This window comes from Conger conger, chromosome 4 (assembly GCF_963514075.1).
Source record: "Conger conger chromosome 4, fConCon1.1, whole genome shotgun sequence".
NCBI lineage: Eukaryota > Metazoa > Chordata > Actinopteri > Anguilliformes > Congridae > Conger > Conger conger.
This window is the reverse complement of record NC_083763.1, coordinates 16,110,127-16,134,323: the sequence shown is the minus strand read 5'-3', so window position 1 is coordinate 16,134,323 and position 24,197 is coordinate 16,110,127. Positions and strand designations below refer to the sequence as shown.

Sequence of the window (24,197 nt, the reverse complement as noted above, 5' to 3'; positions counted from 1 at the left end):
GTGCCATGTAAAGACAAAAGCAGTCAGGGCACTGAAAGATAATTTAGTATGTCGTTAAAGAGATCAAGGGTTCACAGGGAGCCCCTCCAGCCTTCCCACTTCTTTCTTCCACACAAGGAATGTGGCCACTGGCTGAAAGATCCACAATGCGATATTATTCAGGCAGCTTGTACAATTAAATGACAAAATCTGTCAAATACCAGCTTCTGCAGTTTAGAGGAGTGTTGGAGGGGAAAAGAAGGGAACTCTTTTTTCCTTGAATGAAAATTTAATAATCAGATGTTGAAAAATTTATTGTGCTCCTGTCTGATCAGTTGATTTGCCTGGCTCTGAGTCTCTCTACCACCCGCCCTCTCTCTTTCTCTCTCTTCCCTTCTCTCTTGATTCAATCTCTGCTCACTCTTCTAAATGCTCGCAAAGACAATTTTGGAGGAAGACGTAGAGGACCCAGTATACCAGGTAACCTCCTCTGCACAAATTGCCGCTTGCCATGTTTTCTCCTGTTCCTGAAAGACTCTTTGCTGCACTGCACTGTAGAGGTATCCCGTGGTAGTAATCAGCCTTTAATCTCATATTGAAATGAATAACTCCACTCCACTTTTCTTTCTCTCTTGAATTAATAAAGTCATATTATTTCATCATTTCTGTACCTTTAATGCATAGTAGACCATTACAGTAATTCTGTTTTTATTACCAGCATAGTGTTGTACTATTTTATATGTTACTTTATATATTATTATTATTATTATTATTATTATTATTATTATTATTATTATTATTATTACTGCCAACCATATCCTGAGTATTCTCTGTTATTCCCACCCCTTAATTTTAACTGAATGCGGTACTCTGTAGCACTCACTGAATACAGACAGCTTTAACCCTTAACTCTGATGTGACACTGGGCGGTGTGCCTATGAAGTGAATAACATTAACTCTGTCTAGTGTTATCTGGAGACGAGAGGAACAGTTCCATGTAGTGGAGAATGTTGCATGCTGAAAGAAAATATGCGTTGTGATAAAAAAGAGTAGTATCGCAGCTTTAAGTGATCCCTGCATTGCAGAGAAATATGAAGCAGAGCCTATAAAGCACTATAAACATGTCTCTGCAAAAGGAGTTGGGCTGGGCCTGATTTGCATAGACACCCCTTACATCAGTATACAGTAAAAACCCAACATGCAATGGGGCATGCATGGGGAGAGGGGGAATTGGCTGAGAGTGGCTGAGCCGAAGCCTCTTTTGGCTCGTATGTACGGTGAGCTACAGCATATTTCTCCTCCATGCAGGGTGATAGTGTGTAGAAAGCTGGCAGAGGCAGGAGACTGCAGCTACTGCAGTGTAGGTGAAGTGGTCAGGAAGGAGAAGAAACCTTCGCTTCTGCGTCTGACTCTCCCCAGATTCTTTAGCGCTTAATCACTGCAGCCTCGTGATTCGATTCATGAAAAAACCCAGAACGATTTCACACATACCAAAAAAATACAAATACGTACACGCAGATGCGAGCACAATTCCAATACAGCAATTGTGCTGCAGTCTGATGTCTTTGGATGTAATTGAGATTATCGCTACGGTTAAAGCAGGTGTTTCGCACTAGGTATGGGTGAGAGTCATACTGAGGCTCCAGTCAGGTGAGGGAATGGGGCCTTTCACTCCGGAGGCTGGGTGGTCACTGCACTGACAGTGTAACGTAACCTGCTTGGGCCCTTCCTGCTGTTTGATTCTGTCTGACCAATCACTTCTCTGCTCTCCTATTGTCTCTCTCTCTCCACCCTTACTTCTCTCCTCCTGCGCTGCTGATGCTATAGTACATTGTGTTTGAGGCTGGACACGAGCCCATCCGTGACCCCCAGTCAGAGGAGAGCATTTATCAGGTACTATCACGCTCCTCCCCTCTGCTCCACGAGGGCGAGGAGCCTGATTCTTAAATAAAACGTCGAGGATTTTAGCCCGTGGGCGAGTATGCTTGAGCAGACTATTCGGATTTGTCAACATAATTAGGGATTTTTTTCTGGTGACTGTTAATCCACGAACACTATTCAGATATACCTCCCGATGATATTCATAGGTCATACTGTAGGTAGTACAGCTGCAGAAAGTATGACACCATTGCCTGCCCTGAAGTCTGATGTCCATATCTGAATTGATTAAGTAAAACACCACAGCCTCAGACAGACACGTCTGCATCGTCCAGAGCGGAAATATATTACACACACAGTCCCTTTGATGAACACTGGCTCTTCTGACCAACTGCATTGAGCAATTATGTCCTGGAAATGTATTTTCAATTGACTGACCATGTGACTAATTCAGGTTGGTGCTGCCATATCAGGCCTTTCTACAGAGCCCACAGTCGTGTCACTGAGGTCCTGCTCCTTATCGGCTAACCCGGCGAGCCATCGTAAAGCCATATCTCTGGTGTCAGACACTCGAGAGTGCATCGCATCAATGCGGATTGAATAACGGCTGTCGCTGTGGAGTGGTGTGTCCTCTCAGAGGCTCCACAGGGAGGCCCAGTGGCCTTGCCTTCGAGCCCAGGTGCCGCAGCGCACGGCCTGGCCTCCCACAGACCGGAGCCGGCTGACCTTCGTGGAGCCGTGACTGTGATTTATTCCATCCCCGTGAGTAAGCAGCAGGCTTCTCCTCCTCTTCCCAAGATGAAAGCTGGAGAAAGATTAATCAGCAGCGGCGCTGTTTGATCTTTAAATAAGACGGATGAAAAATTAGTTCAAACAGAAGCATGTGTTAAAATGTGCTGAATATCAATCAGCCCCCAAACCGAGAGGAAATGAACAATGGTGGCAAATAAATGAAATAAACAAACAAAAGAAGAACAGGCGCAATGACATGCATAGCCGCTGGCCATCTGAGATCCCCCCCCCACCCCCCAATACAACAAAGGATACGGCAATCCTCCGTTGAACTTATCTTTAGACCCGGAACATTTTTCAGCTGCACCATGTCATCCGTGAAGTTATGGAATTAATCACATGGTTCCATAAGCAGACACCACATGGTACTGTTTGTTTAAAAAATACAAATAATTTCAGTTAGACTGATGAACCAGAATGAACCAATGCAATGTCAGTGGCAGCTTAACGCCTTCACAAATATAATGCAAATATGCGATATGCAAAATAATCATCTCAGATGAGAACTTTATGAACAGACTACTAGGCTAATGCTAACTCAGACTGTCAGAAAGGTCTTCTGAGTATTAAATTGTAAATATAAGATCCTGGAAGTTGTCAGTAATACATTTTGTCTGCTCAGGGTTATAGGTATTCACTGCCTTAAGATAATATGTTGTTTACTTATCTTTGGCTTGAATGACTGCCAATCTAGGTCCCTACAAGTCAGCAGAAGGAAGGGGTCTATGATGTTCCAAAACGGCACCCAGTGAGTGTAGGTGTTTGTACTTTGTTGCTTGCTTCCCTCAGGCAAACCTCTCAGTTGCCCCCAAATCGTCATGCACAAAGGCTTTCCTGCCCATGTTCTGCGTTGGGGTTTGACAGGGTACCCCTGCTCCACTCCAGGCCGTGGGACTGCTGTGGAAGTGCCTTTCTATGGCTTCTTCTCAGAGACCATGGGCCTACGAAATGTGTGTCTCTATCAATCCATGAGAATCTATCCAATCAAATTATACACACCCATGCCGTACCCTCTGTATCTCATAGAGGATGTGGAACTGGTGGGGACTTTTTTCCATACAGTCCCAGTTACACCATGCCTCTTAATGGAAAGACTGTCAGAGGGGGTCAAATAGACCTTGAAATAAAGTGTAAAGCACTATTGCATTTGGGTAATTATTTGTTCCACTGTACAATAATTCTGGAATATTGTTATCATAATTTTATCATAACCATTTTAATTACTTTAAGTGTGGAATGTAATTAATCTTTTTTCAGTTCACATTTGGGAGAAAATGCAAAACAAATGATTTTGCAGACAAGAAAAGATAATGGTTTATAAGCTTTGTTTTTCTAATTTTAAACATTTTTTATTTTTATACACTAATGGCCCATGGTCCCCTGTTCCTTATTGGGTAATTGGTAATGTTTTTTTCAGTGTTCTCTATTACTTGTCAGGAATATTGAGAGGTTTGTTTGAGGTAGCCTTCGCTTGGTGTAGCTGCATGCAGTGTAGTAGTCTGGTGAGAAATGCTTGACCCCCACCTACCCATATGGACAGTGAATATATTTCCAAAAGTGAAATAGTTTTTCAGAGAAGCAATGATATCATCACATCAGCTCTACATAAGATATAGGACTAAATGAAAGACAAAAATAAAATATATTTCTTCCATCTGGGTAGGCCAAGATTCAACCATTTACAAAGGAGATAGTAAGTGTTCAGCTAAAAGGAAATACGATTTCCAATAAAACCAAGTTTTGACCATTTTCAAGATATAGTATGCCTCTGTGGCCCCTTATCCCCTTGCTGCTAGATGGGAATCCACAATCCTCTTTCATTCACTGAATACTTCTCATTTGTCATTATGCTGAGTACAGGTTATGGTTGGAAATTTGATCATGGAACCTTGCTATCTCACTTGAAATGGTCATAACATAGTTGGCTTACATTTCTCAGGTGTTACTGCTGGTCTGTTCATTCAGTTGGAGCTTGTTGAGTGCATATAGCTCCCTACCTTGTATATGATCTGTATTTAGACCACTTTCCCTGCCCCTATTTGATCTAATCCTTAGGGGGGGGGGCTTGCTGACTGGCTCCTAACCAGTGCCAGCATTGATGCCAATACAAAATATGTCCAATCATGAGTACACTGGAAGTTTAAGTTTATGCTAATGAGAAATTTACAGAGGCTTATACCATTGAGATAATCTATCTGTAATTAATTATTGCATCTAAAGTGCCCCACTTCACTGATTGCTGTTTAATTTTTTTTTTGTGTGTCTTTATGCTAAACATGTCACCCAAATTTGTTTTTGCTATGAATCACTGTGTGTGCATGCATGTGTGTGTGCGGGTGTGTGTGTGCATGCATGCGTGCGTGTGTGTGTGTCTGTGTGTGTTGCTCTTGTTTGAGTAGCCCCACATATAGATGCAGCATTTATCCTGTTTCTGTCATTTAACATATACGCATATTTGTTTTGAAGTTAAAGGCAAAGTTATGGTCTGGCTCCTTTTTTTTTCAAAGAGATCCTGGTTCTGTTTTCACTGGGTTATATAATTTTAAATTAATGGTCTAGGCTGAAGATATATCATGGGTATCCCCATAATATCACTGATAAAATGTAAACAAAGCAGACTGAGATTGAGGATTGTGTCAGAGTAAATAGTATGTGGACTGTTACCTGTCACACGTTATGCTTTTTGGACTTTGTCAGTCATTTTTGGGGCCTGCATTTTAAAGAGGTGCCAGTGTGTGATGTTGATTGCTGAATGTCTCTGAAAGTTATTCTTTGCAAAAAACACTCATTTTCATGACTTGAACTGTTTGGATGAAAGGGTGACCCTATTTGGCTTGAAATTGAAATGTTTACTGGTTCTGACTACCGCATTACGCAGACGTCATGCGTTACTTTACAATGCATTGACCAATGGCCCCAGATTTCAATGTTGACAGATCCATTTGCAGAATTGTTTTGTAATCTGCTCATGTCCTGCCCCAGACCACTAGCTGCCCTTTAATGAAAGGGATCCAATTCCAGTACCACAATGCACCGTGAGTCTGAACACATCAGCTGTCAGAGGAGGTCACATGATACACGTCTGTCTCTGTGTCCTCACACCAGCTTTCCAGATTTGTAACTGAAAACCTTCAAAGCATAAATACACGACTGTGATCAGTGAGAAAAATGGAGATTAGGGAAATTATGTTAATTAAGTGGGTTGCCTTAAATACATGCAAATGCATGCAGGTGGATAATTAGTCTCTCCTTAGAGAGAGTACAGTGGGAAGATGGCCGCGGGCATGGGGATGGAGTGATGGACGATCGCAGCCAGCGCAGCAGCAGACACTGCGTCTGGCTGGTTCACGGGAAGCAGGTCCAATGCAGCCAGTCCACCGATGAACCACGTTCACAAAGCGCGTTCGCAACTCTCCGTTTCCGTTTCCATCCACTCTTTTTTTCTCGGATCTTGACTAAAATGGTTAATGTCTGTAGTCACAGATGCAGTCATAGATGTAGTCGTGGGCCTTTACGTAAAACGGCTCCCTAGCCCCCGGACCGCCCCAATGCGGCGTAACGGGCATTTTGCGGTTTCCACCTGAGATGGCGGTTTGTGAAATGACAAGTGACACTCGCTGCGGATCCTGGCTCCGGTGCTCCAGGCTTCCCCGTCGCAGCCATCTGGGCCCCGGGAACAGATGAATAAATCACCGCCTCCAGGGTTTTAATTTGGCTGCTGTTTTATTTAGTGCCTCGCCCTAACATGGGCTCTAAGTCAGAGCTCAGGCGCTCGACATTCAAACCGTGCAAGGTCAGCCGCGCAGGACCGTCCTGGCCACGGAAGGCAATAATCACAAATCACACTTTTATTTATCTGTTTTCCTTTTTTTTTAAGATGAAGTCAAGGTTGTCCTCTTTAAATGGAAACGGGGGAAGGGGTAGACTCGGACAATAATGTGGTTTAGAATGAGGCCACATGATATATTTGTCTAATTGTTTGGTAATTGCACTGTGGTTTTTTTCAGAGAGGAATTTCTCATTTGTTATACATGTGGAGATGCGTTTCCATTGCTTTTTAGTTTTGGATTAGAATTAATCCTTGTACCACTCAGACATCTCTCTAAGACATCCCTTTTCCAGCCATTCTCATGCCATACTTATTGCTAACACCAGAGAGTTTAAATAGCGTACTTGGCTTACTTGTCAGATTGTCGCACTTGTGACTGTGTTTCCTTCAGGCTGTTTTTTGTGTGTGTATGTGTGTATGTGAGTATGTGTGTGTGTGTGTGTGTGTGTGCTGACAGACTCAAAGGAGTGACCTTTTTTGTGCACTTTTTCCTGTTTCTCGTGCACTCCCTTTGCTGTTTCTTGACTGTGTAACAATGCAATGAATGACATTTACAACAGATGTGGTTCATATATTTTAACAACATGTCATGGAATATGAAATATGAAAAAAATATATGACATGATACGTATTCTCATAATTTAAAAAATGTTACCTAAACCTGCTTAATACTGGACTTGAAAAAAACTGTGACGGTGAACCAATATGATTGATTCTCCATCACAGATTTATGTGTTACTGTACATACATACAAAGAAATCAGATCTGCTTGTGTGTCAGTAAATAACCTGAACACATCTGTACAGGTATGGTATAGGTATTTGCCCACCTGGCCTACCTCCTCCTACCTTGCCTCACCCCACCTCACCTCAACCCACCCCACCCCACCCCACCCCATCCCATCCCACACACCCACCTGTCCTTAGACCAGCCCTTTAGTGAGAGTAACACTGCTACCTCCCCATCTCACCCCACCTTCCATTTAACACCACTTTGCTGTTGCAGAACGGGCAGATGCTGGTGGACATTGAGGTGGATCTTGGCAAGGTCACAGAGGTAAGGCTGATGCCACCCCCTGGAGGGGGCGGGCACCAGCGGACCCTTCCTGCATCACCGGGGAAGGGACAGAGATGTATGTCCCTTCAGCGGTTTGATGAGATTTAACACAATAAACGCTAAGTGCTCTTGAGCTTTTATTGGGATGCATTATCAAGCACACCGGAGAGTCCCTATGTGAAACCTCTTGGATTAGCCCCTCCCCGCCTGCCACTGTCTCCCGTGCCCCCCGCTGTCTCGTGACGTCCTCTGTAGTCCAGCGTCATTACGATGGCCCGGGTCCGGTGACTCATTTCTCTACCTAGTCATCAATCAACTACAAAAGGAGGCCATTGTGTTTCCATCCACGAAACATCCCCATCCCCCTACACAAGCGAGGCAGCCTGGGAAGGATGTCCCACAATGCACCTCTTCCATGTTTTACAGAACCGCAGGAACAGAGATGGGCGCTGCAGTTGATTGTTAGTCTTTGTTGAGGCTTTCAAATGGACCTGAAGGTCAAAGCCATCTCAGATAGAGGGATGCTGTGGCAATCTCCCAGCAGAGCACAGCCGACAGCGACAGTAACTCACAGCTCTGCACTCACTCCACCACAAATCACTGCCTTTGAGCGGGAGGAGGAATAAGACCAGAGTGTGCCGGAATGAGCGGCAGTTAGTTCTACAGTGCAAATAGGAAGGGTCCCGTGGGTGCGTTTCATTAGCTCTGCAGCCGTCGTTAACATTGTGCTGCAGCACCTTAACTGCGCACGGCTCTGTTGTTAGAAACAAGCAGTCAGGAGCATATTTCTGTAATTCAATAAGCTGTACGTGCTTATTTAACTTGGAGAACAATGTCTTCTTGGTGGGGGGTTCTTACTGTACCAGTGGTCTGCAGCAATACAATAATGTCCTATTAGCTCCCATTTATTCTAAAATGCTGGATATCCAAGCAAGCAGAAGGAGACAAGGCTATAACGTTGACGCTTTCAGATCCATTATTTGATAATGATATAAGGGGGTCATGGTCTATATGTGATGGACAAATTTTAGAAAGAAAAGCAAAATATTCCAAGAAATTCTCAAAAGAAATTACCCGTAACATCATTTATGCAAATCTCTAATCAGATATTTAAAGCCTGAAATGTAGAACACTATATATAGAGAACATTCTTTCTGTTTCCATGCAGCTGAAATAGATGAAACAGAAAAAGTGCCTCCCCAGTAAAACCGATTAGTAGATGATAGAAATAAGCATTTTTCTAGATACCTTGCCATTCTTTGAAGACCGTCAGTGGTTAATCATGGGTAGGTATTTCATCACAGTTCATCAACCTAACATCCCATTGGCATGCTATGACTCATCCACTAATAGTCCGCTTTGTCACCGGTCTGTTGGTGACACAAGCGTACCCACTCGCTCTTCTGTGCAAGGGTGCTTGGACGTGTGCCAGGTGTATGTGTTGTGCTTAGGAGTCACATGGTGCATTGCATGACCATGCGCTGATATGCACTGGTGGACTCTTTCTCTGATTGCAGAATATCAACCAGTTAGAGCTTTTTGGAGACATGTCCACCCCTCCGGACATCACCTCCCCTTCGGTGAGTTCCCCTCTCCTGCTGAGCGTTTCCCAGTAATGGCACAGCCCTGGCATCAGTGAGCGCCAGGTGGACAGCAGAGTTTAAGGACAAAAGGGTCAAAAACCGTTTACAAATGTGCGTTCATTCTAAACATGATCAAAGCACACTGGTACTTTGTGGACTGGTGGAACTGCTTGTTGACTGGTGTGTTTATGTCTCGACTAGGACAGAATAGAAGTAAGCTGTTCTGTTTACCCCCCCCCCCCCCCAGACACCCGCATCTCCAGCGAACACTCTGGACCCCTCCATGGCACATCAGCCCCCCTCCGAACTCTTTCCCTCCTTCAACCCTGCGTCTGTGCCCTCAGGTAAGGAACCTTCATTGCTAAAAATGGAGCCACTCTGTTTGGACTGCGTTTGAATTTAAGAAACAGATCCTACAGTTTAATGAAGAAATGTGAAAGTAGAGAAGAAAGCCTTCCAGCACGCCTCAGTAAATGTAACCTTGTCTCAGCCTAGCACTGGCTTTGGCATAATAATCAGTTAGGGACTGTGAATTACTGCATTAGCACTGAAAGCCGCCTTGCAGATGGGGCTGAATTGGTCGTCAGTATCACTCTTGTTATGAGGTTCTCGCCTGGTGTGATGAGCCTGCTGGGCGAGGTAGTAAAGTGTACCCTTGTCTGGGCGTAAAGGAGAGCTTTAATGTGGTCTGTGTGCGTGTGTGTGCGTTCGGGAGGGAGGGTGTGTTTTTATGTGTGCGTGTCTGTGCTTGAGCAGTATACAGATAGCGTTGGCTGCTATTCACTTTTTATTGTGGGCTCCTCTCTAATCGGCTGAGCGCTTTCACAAACAAACGCATACTGCTGCTGCCATTGTACAGTAAGCTGCCATGCCTGGTACTGTACCTCATTTCCTGTCTGGCCTGTTTGGAGAAGATTACCTAAAACAGAGGCTCTGCACTAATCCTGGGCAACAAAACTAAGCACAATGGGACACAGCCAATAGTGGAACACTGCAGGCAATGTACCAAAGGATTTACTTTGTGGAAAATGAATGTACATTTTGCAGATGCCTGTCTTATTCAACAAAGAAGAATAAGAATCCCTCATTTTGAAAGAGACTTTAATAAACATGGCTTATTCAAACTAGTTCTAGTGAATCATTCCATTAGTGAGCTGATAGGTGAGCAGGGTGGATTTATTGCCAGTCTGCTTAAAGGAGTTTCATCTTATAAGACTGGGATTCTGCTGTAAGAGGGTGGCTTTGCCTGCTAAGTGCAGGACAGTTGATTGCAGGGCATCTATGGGTGGAAATATGCTGTACATATTCTAATCCCCCACAACCGCTGATGTGTCGGGCCGCATCTGGTCCAGAAAGATTGACTAGTACTATAAATGTAAACAATATTTCATTGAAATGCATCAGAATATCTCTGCTGCACCCTGTGTACTGATACGCATTTGGAATCACAAGTACACAAGCTCTCAAGAACCATACCTGCTCACAGAATTTTGAACTGGTTATTCTATATAACGTGATTATTACGAATAATTATATTCAGAATAGTGTGTTATGTCATTTTTTGCTAAAACACTTCACTGACTGTACAATTTGTAGTTATGTAGGTTTTATTATGGAGATTTCATTTACAGTTTTCCTTTGGTTTAATATTGTGAATGGCAGTGATTCACTGACTCATTTCTTCACAACATCATAAGAGTTTTCAGGATTTATATTCTGAAAACAAAAATGCAGGCTTATTTGGACCCGCTTTTCACACTTAGTGGGGCACTCAAGATGGATAAACTGTTAATCTTTGCATCTGTATTATAAATGGATAATGCTAATGCGTGCACTTCATTGGAATGACTTATGGCTATGGGAAGAAGGGAAATTGCCAGTGTCTGCTTGACTGGTCATAACTGAGGCTTTGTGTTAGGTGCTGGTGTTGCTGATTCCCAGTGTAATGCTTTCCTCCCTCACATCTCGGGGAAATGCATCTCCAGCCTGCCGTGACATCTCTCTGCCATCTCCGCCGTCTCTCTGCTCCAGCAGTGCGGTCCGTGTAGGCAGGAAGCGGACTTCGGTAGCCCAGATCAGATCTGGGGTGTTCAGCGTCCTGCACGGTGTTAATGGCTGTGTCAACAAAAACACGCTGCTGCCCTGCAGGTTGTGCTTCCTCTGACCTGCGTTTCCTCCGGTGTGGCTCTGATACGCGGGGGGAGATGTGTTCTCATTTAAAATGCAAACCTGCCAGATGTTCAGGCAGCACAGAAGACTGTCGGTGAAACGTAAATCACGTCGTTTAATATGTTACGACCCTGTGAGAAAAAAGAGAAAGGTCTGCACATTCGTGGTTGCAGCTCCGGCCGCTGTTAATGACGATATTTTATCTTTGTCACGGACGCCTCATGCCTGGCCGACTCCAGGCCGCAGCACCCAGCATGCTCCTCTCCTGTGTGTCGCCCAGGTTACGTCACCATGGGAGCCGTGCAGCCGGCGCATTGGGGCCAGCAGCCGTTTGCAGCACAGGCACCCCTGGCTTTCGGCGTGCAGTCTCCCATGCCGGTCGCTCAGGTCATCCCCGGAGCCCAGCCCATGATCTGGGGCCAGGCTAACCTCTTCCCCGCCACTCAGCAGCAATGGGCCGCCATGGCGGGCGCATTCCCCCCCACTGCCTTCATGCCGACGCAAACTGTGGGCCCCCTGCCGGCCGCCATGTTCCAGACGCTGGCCCCGGTGACGGCCGTGCCCCCCTCCTGCGAGCCTCCGGCCGCCTCCGCCACCAGCCCCCAGCACACGGACCGCTCCCGGCAGAAGATGAGCAAGGAGATGTTCAAGGATTTTCAGATGGCCAAGCCGCCGGCCATGCCGGCACGCAAGAGCGAGCAGCCCAACCTGGCCTGCACCTCCGATGCCTTCTCCAGCTACTTCAGCCGCGTGGGCATGGCCCAGGACACGGACGACTGCGACGACTTCGACATCTCTCAGATGAACCTGACGCCCGTCACGTCCACCACGCCATCCACCAACTCGCGTGAGTATCCGCACCCCTCCTCCCGCGTACATGCAGTCACCACACGAGCCTTAGAGAACCCGCTGCACGTTACCACGGCCGTCCTCGTTTGCGGTTTTGAAACGACGGGTTTCTCGACGATTGTCCCACTTCTTCCCGTGAAGCTGTAGAACCACTCCTTCAAAGGTGGCAGCGTTTTAACGCTATCGAATTTGGAATAACAACACTCAGTGTGGCGATGAGGAGAACTGAAGTAAAAGCTCTTCCCACCTGTGAGGTGTTTGGGAGGGGTATAATTATCGCTAGTCCCAGGAGACAGCCGACCAACCTGTTCCAATCCCTCAGCCTGCGTTGTGCTAATTATTGCATGGGAGAAGTGCTGCTCGATCTGCATGGGCCACTCCATCTGTAAACGACTGCTCCGTAGAAGTGAGATCTTCATCAGTGCAGAGGAACAATTCACGTTCACTGACAGTGTGATGCGGGGGGTAATTGCTTTTAGATCCCTAGAGCTGAAGGATAAATCTGGTCAAATGTGCTTTGTGCCTCTCTTCCTTCATTCATTAGCTCTCCATGTGAGTTCCTGTTTGCCCACTTCCCTCAATGTAGAGGAGATGGTTGAGCTCAACTGACTCTGCTGGCCTCTATAAGGGACCCAATGCAGCAGATTGCTTTAGTCATAGACACAGTCATGCCCAGATGCCCCAGGAATCTTGGGGGTCAGGCAGTGCTTTGTAGTCAAAGCAGGGGCGTAGCTAAAGGATTGTGGGCCAGTGACCCCTTTTTTAATCCTACTGGAAGGTCTGTGGATGCTCTCCAGCTGTTGCCCCCCCCCTTCCCAAAAAAGAAATGCTGTGGGCCCCTAGAATCATCACCACCCTTCCCCACTAGGGACAACCCTGGGCCCTGGTGAGTTTATATGTTCTGCGTATGATCAGTATGGAGCTGGCGTAATAGCCAGAGCTTCAAAGAACGTCAATGCGCCCAGGAGGGATGGGAAATTGATGAGTGAGAATGGTAAGCCAGGGGGATGTCTTGCGTCTCACAGTGAGCACAAATAAGATTTATCCTTCTACTGTACGGTACCGACTGTGTCCAACTGACGTGTCATTTAGTGAATCCTTACACAGCATTGTGTGAGAACAGGAATCCATGCCGTGATATCACACATGTCCATCTGTACTCTTCCCAGTTATAGAGTTTTTTTGCTTTATCTGACTGAATCTCTTTCCAAACACTCGTCTGTCTGGCTGCAGAAGAGCGGGAATGATTGCTCTTCTAAATGTCAGGAAATGTCATGACTGACACTCAGGGCTGTCCAGACTGTGATATGTGTCAGGTATTTGTTGCACACCTGTTTTTTCCATGTAAGCCCATCTGTTTCTCCTCCATAGGAAGCTACAGGTTTCACAGAGATCATCTCATGATGATTAACTAAATAAACTAACCAACTAACCACACAATAGCCAAAGGAAGTTAGCAAAGGAAGTTGGACCAGAAGAAGAAGTAAAATATCAGGTCATTAAACAATTTCAGAAGAAGTCTTACAGCCATTCCTCACCAGGCTGCATTGCAGTAGCACAGTAACCCAGTTACAGGGTCTCCAGGGTACTGTTTCTGCATCTCATCTCAAGCATGTCCTCTCTCTCTTTCTCTCTCTATCGCTCTCTGTCTCGCCCCCCCTCTCTCTATCTCTCCCTCCCTCTGTTCCTCCCTGCAGCCCCCACCCCAGCTCCGCGGCAGAGCTCTCCCTCCAAATCCTCTGCCTCACATGCCAGTGACCCCCCAACCGACGACTCGTTCGGGGAGGCGGAGGGCAGCCCCAGCCGAAGCGGAGAGGAAGACGCTGTGAGTATCTGCTGGAGGAGCCGCTGAGAAGCCATTTTGGATGGGGTGATAGGATTGTAGGGTAGTAAGATGTTATGACAGAAAGTGTGGGATGGATTATAGGGTTTTAGAATATGTTACTGTAGAAATAGGTGGGCAGATTGTAGGTTAGGAATATGTTGTTACTGGGGAAGGGGGAGGGGTTCAGTGTAAGAATCTGTGCTCTAAGTGGAGAATGGGAATGGTTTTTGCCATATGAAGATGCTGTTCCTGCTGTGGAATAGGGGACCGTTTATTGGCTATCAAGAGGTCTGAATTGAATGGGCACATTGGGCAAGGAGAAGGTTGAAAGAACAGCACATTTCAAATCCCATAGAGTGCATAAGCAGAAGATTGGATGTGAAGTGTTGCTGTGGTTGGAGTGCCTGAGACATGAAAGCAGATGCCCGCAAAAAGCATATCCCGTACTGTCATTCTAATGTAGGTCAGAATGCAGATCTCTAAGACCACAGAAAAATAAGCATTAAACACAAATATCTCCCACTTTATTGATACGTTGATGAATCACAGCTGAAACAGAGCCGACTATGCAGGTAATCACTCACTCCTGATTGGGATCGTTTCTTAAAACAGCCCCTTCCATGGCTGACCAGCACCGCGGGCCAACAATGCGTTAAATTAGCCCGCAGAACTGCCAGTAAGATCGTTAGAGAGTTATTAATTACAGGCAGGTGAGCTTCATACATCACAACCTATGGATTGGAACCTTATATCATTCATTATCTTTTCTATATGAGTGCATTTTATAAGGTGCAATGAGAAGAAAAATATTCTATAATTCCTTCCTGGGTGATTAATATTTACTGTGTAGCACACATTATGACCCCTGAGAGAGCGCGCAGAGGTGTCTGAACCCCTACAGGTGGAAACATAGCTCTAAGTAGGCCGTCGGCATCACTGCATTGCATTCGGGAGGAGAGGCACTGGGGGATCCAGATGCAAGAAATACTCTTCTGGATCCCAGCTGCAGTTATAAATGACATAATGGCAGAGGATGGCAGGTTTGTAGGCCAGGGTCTGTGGTAGGCACGAGCAGCGGAACAGTGTTCCCCGGTGACTCACAGCCCAGTCTCCCCACTTTTTAAAGGGGTTCACAAACAGTCTGTGAGTCATCCAGCAGGCTTGAGGCGTCACCGCTATTCAGTCTTGTTACAGAACACGACTTTAATTAGTATCTCAGAAGTAGGGTTCGATCACCTGCGGAAATGCCACAGGAGGGCTGCCAACAGCTTTTTCTGAAACAAATGGGTACACAACACAAAAGGAGAAATTAGGCCAGCCAACATACAGTATAGGCTTATTTTCAAGGCCCAAACAGGCATCCCACTTGCATTTCAGACAGGGTATTAAAAGTGCATTTCTGGAAGACAAATATGGCAAAGATCAATAAACTTGATTTGAAATATCATTATACTGTATAAACAAGACCTGTAGTAGATGAAAAAAGCAAGGCGCATTCGCTTTGCACATGAGATGGTTGCACGGATGAATAAATAAATATATTGCTTTTCAATTGGCTGACTGATCGGGCGTCTGATTGACTGGTCGGTTGTTTGCGCAACTGGCTGCTCATTTGATTGACTGGTTAGTAATTTGATTGACAGGCGCATACTTTGTTAACACCGTGGTGAGAGAGTTGACACTGCTTGACAGGAACGCCCCTCCCGTGAGGTGGCAAACAGTGATTGGCTGCATGTGCCCTGGGCGAGCCCTCGGCCCGGCCCCTCTGTCCCCTGCACTGCTTCCTCCCTGCTCTGATCTCTCCGGCTCTCTCTTCAGCTGTGCCCTCTCTTCTCTCTCTCTCCGTTTCTCCTCCTTTCAGGCCGGAGGCTCTCAGTCGCCCTCCACCAGTGAGCCGTGTGCAGAGCCCTCTGCTGATCAGCCCAGTCCACAGGTCGGTAGCTAGATAGCGCAGGTCAGGGTAGGTATCTATCCTTCCTTTCCCCTTTCTCGGTGTTGGCCTGCTCCACGTAGACATCAGCTGACCAAGCACGCCTTCCCACCTGTCTGCACCTTCACTGACCCACACATTGTGGCTGTGCCTGGTCTCTCTCTCTCTCTCTTGCTCTCTGCTTCACCCTGCCTCTCCTGCCTGCTGCTCCTGCTTGCATTGGTGAGGGTATGTGCTGTGTGGGAATGGTACAGTGTGTACAGTGTCTGTGTGTATTCTGTACTTGGTTTTTTTGTGTGTGGACGTTTCTTCTCTCCCAAACAGCCTGAAGCAGGTGAGTATCTAAGCTCTTTGATGATTGTTCTGTGTACTATGAAATCAGCACTTTCCAGAATGTTGTTTTTTTCTCCTCTGTCAATACGTCTCACAGTCGGAAGAAAAATATTTTTGTCAGACCTGCAATAATTTCGAAATCGTTTTAAATTGCACTCTATTTTACACAGAGATTGTATTTAATGCATGCATTCATGTGTTTTAACCTGCATGCCAAGTAACACAAATGGCATTGCTGGCTAATAATGGGAAAATTCTACTAAGCTGTAGCTGAAAAATATGAACAGTTTGGCAAACGTCTGCCTTCAGGAGCCTCTTCTGTTATTCTTGCCATTATCACAGTATGCGCCCAGAGGTTACCCATACAGTGCAACACCTACAAATTAGAGCTGTTGTTCAATAGACCAGAAACAAACCCGTGCCATTCTTAGGACTTTGGAAAGTTGTGCCAGCTTTTGTAGAGGTGTCAGTAAAGTGCCTTTTCTTCTCTCTCGGCCTGTCAGCCAAAGCAACATGTTGACTGACTACAGCCCATTTAATGATATGCTCCAGCACTGGCAGTTTATTAGAACGCTCAACAAAAGGATGAAATGCTAAGCAAGTATGATCTCTTCACTCCCTCCCTCAGTACTCAGCTGTGAGGACAAATCGCTGTACGGTAATAAGCGGTTCTAACAATGACGCAGGTCCATCAGCCTCATCCCTTCACTCACGGGCTGAAGAGCTCGGTATCTCCCGTTGTTGTGCGCCTGCAGCATATTGTTGGCACAATGGCGGCACTGGCAGAGTTCATAAGGCGGGATGTAAGGCTCAGAGACAGCCAGCAGTAAGGAGATGCTGTCTGAGGGTTAGCGAGCGTGGTTAAATCGCGCATGTCTTCGTTAATACTGCTTAGCCCTTTGCGCTAATGTCATGGGACAGTTCCTGTGAGCTCTTTCGGCTCTGGTCGAGCTAAAGCTATTCCTCTCTATCCATATGGCACTGTCTTGTGTCATTAAGGGCTCATTAGACCTGGTATTAGACACCTGCATGGGCTGTTTCAGACACCTGTGTTACGCTGAGCTCATGAAGGGGAGAGTGGAAGCCAAGAGTCCGGCGCTTTCCACCTCGTCTATCTGCAGGACGGCGAGGGCTGGTGGGTGAACAGTTCACGCAACGACACAGCTCCTGACATGCAGACTTCTTCCCGCTGTTCGGAGTGACATGTGTTTGCGGACACGGGAGCTAAAGCGCTTGTCCGGAATGATACCATTAAGTCCCCGCGGTCACATGCGTGAAATGGCGCCGTTCTCGCGGTTCGCTTATCAATTCCGCGCCGCTCGGCTGGAACGCTTTGTTACAGGACGCCCGGGTGGACGCCAGCGGCGTGTGGCATCGGCCCTGTCCTCCTTGTTCTCTCTCCCATGTCAGAAGACACCACGACTCTTGTTTGGATGCGGGGACATCGGGGGGTGGGGGGAGGGCTGGGGGCGATGTGTAACACAAAGTGACTGGAGCTGATATCTCTCGCCCAGCTGTCGCCGTTCGTCCCAGCGAAAGACGGTTACGCTTCTTGGCAGCAGCCTTCTGCTGTACATCTGGCCCTGCTCTGCGCTCTCCTCTCCACGCCCCACGTAGTGCCTGCGACTGACCCTCCTGCTCTGGTCCCACAGACCGGTCCTCCCTCCCTGGTCCCACAGACCGTGCTCTGCCTCGGAGCTGCCCTGGATGCAGTCCGCTGCATTGTGTGCACGCCCTGTCCTCCCTCCCTCCCTGATCCCACAGACCAGTCCTTCCTCCCTGGTCCCACAGACCGGTCCTCCTTCCCTGGTCCATCAGACCGTGCTCTGCCTCGGAGCTGCCCTGGATGCAGTCCGCTGCATTGTGTACACGCCCTGTCCGTCCTCCCGCTCAGGCCCCTTGCCAAGGCTAGCGCTGCTGTCAGAGAACAGCCAGAGATTTGGTTTGACTGTTTCTATAGTGACGGTGGGAGTGCTTAAATTTAGAGCCTGAGATTGGAAGCTTTTTACCTTGAGCGCCTGAAACCGACTAGAGACGCCATGCGATAATTACTTTTTTGATTGGGGAGGAGGGGGGATAATAACGCACAAAAATGCAAGCAATTGCAATGAGTGTCTATATATATATATATATATATATATATATGTATATTTAGGCTGGTTGATGACTTACTATTTGACGCACTTACCTCAGCTCACTGTGTGTGGAAAAATATATGCATTAGTCATAATTGGTCCCGCAGATGTAGATAATTCACGGTATACGTCATTTGTGCCAGTATAGTTCCAGTGCCATTGATGAGTGAGAATGCTCTTCCATCCTGAGCCTCTGGTGGGAGAAATGGCAGGCCTCTCAGCCGAGCTGATTTTCTCAACAGCAGCACTACTGCCATCTGCTGTTCAGGAGTGCCAACTCCATAACCCGGGGCTCAGACACATGAAAAGAAGTCAGTCAGTTATCACAGTATGCACAGTCACGGAAATAACAAAATATGCCTCAATGAAAACTGCTGACTGTAGTATTTACTACAGTGGAAAAAAATTTAAGAATCGTATTTACAGAGCATGTCATCCAGATGATACTTTCTGAAGTGAGCAAGCTACAACCTCAGCTTCACAGAGCATTTTATCGGTGAATGTCACTGAAATTCCAAGCAATATATGTATATACAGTGCCTTTCAAAATTATTCACACCCTTGAAAAAGATTAACCAAGCAATGGTTAACTGACCACAAAATCACTGTTTTATAGTAGCTACTGTAGTCTCTGTATTTGACCCGGTTGAAAGTGGAATGAGATTGAATTTAATTGAAGAGGGCAGTCCACATGTCTCTGTTTCTTTTTTATACATTTAGGGTCATTTGATTGACAGGCTTTAGGGTCATTTGATTGACAGGCTTTAGATTCATTTGATTAGCACCATCAAGGGTGCTAATATTGGATGCGACTGTATCTCACATGTAACCATGGCGCAGTCTACCAATCAATCAACCACTTCCATTTTTTTACTATGCTGTGCTATAGTTAGCCATGTAAGAAACCCTAACTGTACCTGTCATTGTTTTAATGTGACCGAAGCTAATCATAATGAAGGGTTTCTGCAGATCATGGGATAATGGAACATGTACTAGGCCTACAAAGTATCTTTTTTAGGGCTTGTCTGTCTGTTTTCAGGTACACTGGATGGCAGGGTACCGAGTACCATGGTCCATATTCATTATAATGTCTATATGTGTACAGTTAGGGAGTAGTAAGGGGGGGTGGGGGGGTCCATACTGTTGAACTTTGCCAATTGTTTCACTGACCTGCAGTTTAATGGATTAAAGGATTAAAGAAACCTACAATGCTGAGATTAACGGGTCCAGCTCTTTATTAATCCTTCATTAACAGTGTTTCCATCACTTCAGCCGCCTGAGTTGGTGCTGTTTGTGAGCTGTGTCACGTAACAGTATCAAACGACTGCAGTGCTTGGTGTCATAGCAACAAGAATGGGTTTACTTTGGAAAAAAGGAAACCTATTTCCTGTGCAACATAAAAGCAAATGTCACCCTCTGCACTGGCAATCAGAGAACATAGCCTTCTGTGAGCAGTTAACACGTTCCCCTGTGCTACTTCTCTGCTCCTTCAGTTTGAAAGGCCTAGCATATGGTGTACTGGGGTACTTGAAACATCATTTGGCAGAGAGACGTGCTCTTTGACATCTTGCAAATGAAGTGCACTTCAGTCTTTTTTTTTTTTTTTTACCCCACGGCAGTGAAATGGACTGTGCGTGCGTGTGAGATGTGGCGTGTCTGTGCCAGTGCCCTGTGCTAACCGTGACTCTCCCGTCCACAGGGGAAGGATCCTCTCTACGCCCAGATTAACAAAGGGAAGAAATAGGAACTCTGCACAGGTCTGAGCGGTGCTGGGGAAGACGGGAGGTGAAAGACTTTTATTTGTCTCCCGGCTGTGCGTATGCGTGAGCGCGTGCGAGTGTGTGTGGGTGCGTGTGTGTGTGTGTGTGTGGGATTCTATACTCCACTGCAACAGGTCTCCCCTTGACCACCCGGGCTTCTTCAAGCAGCCCTTTCTCCAGTGGAGCTATCTGGCCTGTTGAGGCTAACACCGCTTCACTGTCTGACTCCCAATCAAAACACGGAGATACAAATTTCCCCTTCCTTCCTCTCTTTCGTTTGTTTTTTTTACTGTACTTTCCTCGCCTGCAAGGACCCCTCTATTGTCAATGAGATAGCAACCACAGCCGCAAGGACTTGTTTTTGTTTTTCTTGACCATTTCCACAGCCAGCCTTATTAAAGTTTCTCGACACGTAGTTTCTCACCAGATCCCTCCAACACAACCTTCGCTGCACGTAGGACCATGCGGATTAGCACCTCCCTCCTCCTTCTCAACACAACACACACAGAGATCATTTCCTATAATAATAAAAAAATCTACAGAATTACTGTGTTGCTGCATAGGATTGATTGAATGGAGCCTCTGGCTACAATCACAATGCAGATAAAATGTGTCATTTGATTCAATGAGTGGAGTAATGGATTCAAATCATTTATGGGATTATGTTTTATTTTCTTTTTCTTTTTATGTTTGAGTGTCTGCTGCTAGAGAGCTATGCAGAAAAGACTTGCTCTGTGAACCCCTAGCTGAAGACACAAGGAGTGATTTGCCAAATTTCTCTTCATGTAAAGACTCAGACGGAAGTTGAAATGGACACTGAGGGGCATGGATATTGCAAATCTGATTCTGTGATTGAACTGTTCATTCTCTATAGCTTTTGTACAATACTAATTAAAAAAGACATTGAAATGGAATTTTTATTTTATAAGTCAATCGAGCCGTTGGGGTCAACTCTATAAGTGTTTTAGGGTAAAAATGGCTTTAAGGCATCTGAACTTTGGTTTGCCAAATTCATTTTGTAAATAATAGTGTTCATTGTTTCACCGGGACTTCTGCGGCATAAAATAGGCAGACCTCAGTGATGCAAACTTTAAGTGGTACCCAAGCAATATCAGCATTTTTTCCCAATGGTTTATTGTTGCTTTACTTTCTGTTCGCCAGTGATATTTATGTAAATCCACAGGATTCGATTTGGTGAAAGCAGCCATTGCAGTACAGTAGGTTGAACTAATCCAGAATTAGCCTTTTCTCTGGTGAAGACTACTGCTGGTATTCCACTCGAGCAGAGGTGTATAGACCAGTAATAATTTCAACTTTGACCTCTGCTCCACAGGATAGGGAGTTTCTAAGTGACAAGAAGTCAAGTATAGAGGCAGATTTGGTTCAGTCATGCACCCTGTCTGAAATAAAGCCAAATTCTGCCCCTGTCTGCTCACTTCTCAAACTCAGGCCGATGGCTGCAGTTTAACTAAATCAATTCCCTTTTAACTTGATAGCGGTCTTTGACATCAGCACATTATTAGTAAGGTTTTCTTAAGATTGGAGATCACCCCAACTTTGATATTTTGGGCACAAGTAAAATTACCCAGTAAAAGTCGTAGGATTCAAATAAGCCAAACATCGCGTCAAGGAGTGAACGGGAAAGAACAGAACAGCAGCAGGATGTGAGATATTGTAAAAAAAGAAAAAAGAAAAGAAACACTTGTGTGGCTGTTAGGAAAACAATATTAAATAGTTATTCACCCAACCTGATCTTGCATCTTATTATTTTTGGACATGGTTGCATTATTCACTGCTTGGCCAAATGCCTGCCTCATGCCTGTGAACAGAGATTAAGTTGGGCACTTAATTGGGGGGTTATGTTTATTGAAAACATCTGAAAAGTGCTTCATATCATAAGGTGTTTGCAATGGCTGTTTCCATCAAGAGCCATCGCTGTTCATTCACAGGTGTCTCCTGAGTCCACGTTAGAAACACTGCTCTGTACATTATAAGAGGTCACACTTGGGTAAATGAAAAGATAACACTGGATGTGGTTCTATGGCCTATTATCTGATTGAGAAGGTCTGGCCTGCTTACTCCAAGCCAGAAATAAGCCCTCTCTGTCTTTGCCATTTGGTCCTGATGAGGTTTGAAGTGTTTAAACAAACTGTTGAGTGCCATCTCCAGGGCCAGGTGTGTGAAGTGGGGACTGGGGGATGAGGACTGGATGGCAGGGTTTGCTCTCCATGAATCCAGGGTTACTCCAGGCCAGTCAAAATGACAGAAAACACACAAACACACATACAGAGACACACAGACAACACACAAAAGCAAAAATGTTTTTAGTTGTAGATGGCCAGCTCCTACCACTAGATCATTCTTTAGGCCCAAAGGAGAATCCAAACAGCCTTATACAAAAACACAACAAGGGAGAAGCCCCAGAGATCCTGCTTGTCTCATGCGTGTTCCTCAAGACAAACTAGGGACTATAGATATCAGTCTATATACTTTGATTTGGGGTTGTCAGCCTTTTTTCAATAATTTCATTGCCTGTCATCATCTACTTCCTATTTTATGGCCAGAGTCCCAATTTAATTTGAATAATTTTTGGACTAAGATCTCAACTAAATTTGAAAAAAATGAAAAGAAAAAGGGAACATTACTGTTTGAGTACATTTCTAGACCTATTTTAACTTTACCTCAGCTAACAGTTTGTTAATGTAAATTTACACATTATTTTTATCTTTATGAATACAACATTCTACAGTGGATTTTTAGAGGATTTTTGTTTTCTCTTGCTTTATGTATCCCACCATGTAATACTGTTACAAATAAACACATCCCAAAAGAGGCTGTGTGTTCATTTGTTCATTGAGTACTGTGCTTGTTCATATGATGCATTATCCTCATGTATATTGCACCTACATATACTCAGTGAGCACTTTATTAGGTATTTATTAGACTTATTTTTTAGACTTCTACTGCTGTAGCCTATCCACTTAGAGTTATGATGTGTTGTGTGTTCACATATGCTCTTCTGCATACCACTGTTGTAATGTGTGGTTATTTGCGTTACTGTCACCTTAATGTCAGCTTTGACCAGTCTGGCCATTCTCCTCTGACCTCTCTCATTAACAAGGTGTTTCTCTCTGCAGAACTACTGCTCACTGGATTTTTTTATTTTATTTTATTTTTTTGCATTTTTTTATTATTTTTCTTTGCAAACACTAGAAGACTAGTGTGCATGAAAATTCCAGAAGATCAGCGGTTTCTGAGATACTGAACCCACCTTGTCTGCCATCAACAATCATTCCATGGTCAAAGTCACAAAGATCAGATTTTTTCCCCAGTCTGATGGTTGATGTGAACATTAACTGAAGCTCCTTACCCGTATCTACATGATTGTATGCATTGCACTGCTGCCGCAATTGGCTTATTCGATAATTGCATGAATAAGTAGGTGTAATAAAGTAAATAAATGTTCCTAATAAAGTGCTCAGTGAGTGTAAATTAGATCTGTTTCAGGCAAATACTGTTCCAGTGGTGTGTCACACATTTCATTGACACCAGCATGAATAAGACGACCAGAGAACTTTGAAATTTAGACTGCCAAATATGTGTTAAATTCATTGTCCAATGGATCAGTCCATTCTCCTCTTTAAACATCCAGACAGTAGAGAAGTTATTGACTTCCATGACATTGTTATTATTTTCATAGTTGAGTGTTGCTATAAAGGCAAGCCAGGTTTAAAGATTTCTATACATAATATATTTGGTTTATGGCTATGCTTGCCAATTACTGAATGCGAACATCAACAATAATAGCAATAATAAGATATAAGCAGAAAAAAAAACATGAAACTAGCTATGTGCCTTTAATTTTAAGAATAGATTGCCATTCATTATCAGATACTGTATGTACAGTAATTGTTTTAAAATGGCTGTCTCGGTTGTTAGTCACTTTGAACAAATTACACCTGCTGATAAGCTGCACCTCCCAAAGAAATCATCTGTACCATCATCTTGGCTGTGACGAATACTGTATCACATTCAAACAAGTGCCCTGTTGTGTCATGTCATGTTCACTAAAGAATGAT

The 24,197-nt window shown here is 45.0% G+C and overlaps 1 protein-coding gene across 6 annotated transcripts in view; it reads left to right on the top strand.

Annotated features, from left to right (window-relative positions):
- Positions 1-22,951, top strand: part of dab1a (DAB adaptor protein 1a) — a 132,676-nt gene extending 109,725 nt beyond the window's left edge. For 2 of the 6 annotated variants that reach the window (XM_061240683.1, XM_061240682.1), the window contains exons 7-15: positions 421-459; positions 1,807-1,872; positions 3,344-3,403; positions 9,052-9,114; positions 9,365-9,461; positions 11,567-12,133; positions 13,833-13,960; positions 15,822-15,893; positions 20,058-22,951. In XM_061240683.1, the coding sequence (XP_061096667.1) occupies positions 421-459; positions 1,807-1,872; positions 3,344-3,403; positions 9,052-9,114; positions 9,365-9,461; positions 11,567-12,133; positions 13,833-13,960; positions 15,822-15,893; positions 20,058-20,102 (1,137 nt within the window). In that variant the 3' untranslated portion in view covers positions 20,103-22,951. Of the gene's footprint in view, positions 1-420; positions 460-1,806; positions 1,873-3,343; positions 3,404-9,051; positions 9,115-9,364; positions 9,462-11,566; positions 12,134-13,832; positions 13,961-15,821; positions 15,921-20,057 lie in introns of all 6 variants that reach the window. The other 4 variants (XM_061240684.1, XM_061240687.1, XM_061240685.1 and 1 more) reach the window with 4 other exon arrangements.
- Positions 22,952-24,197: the final 1,246 nt, after the last annotated feature.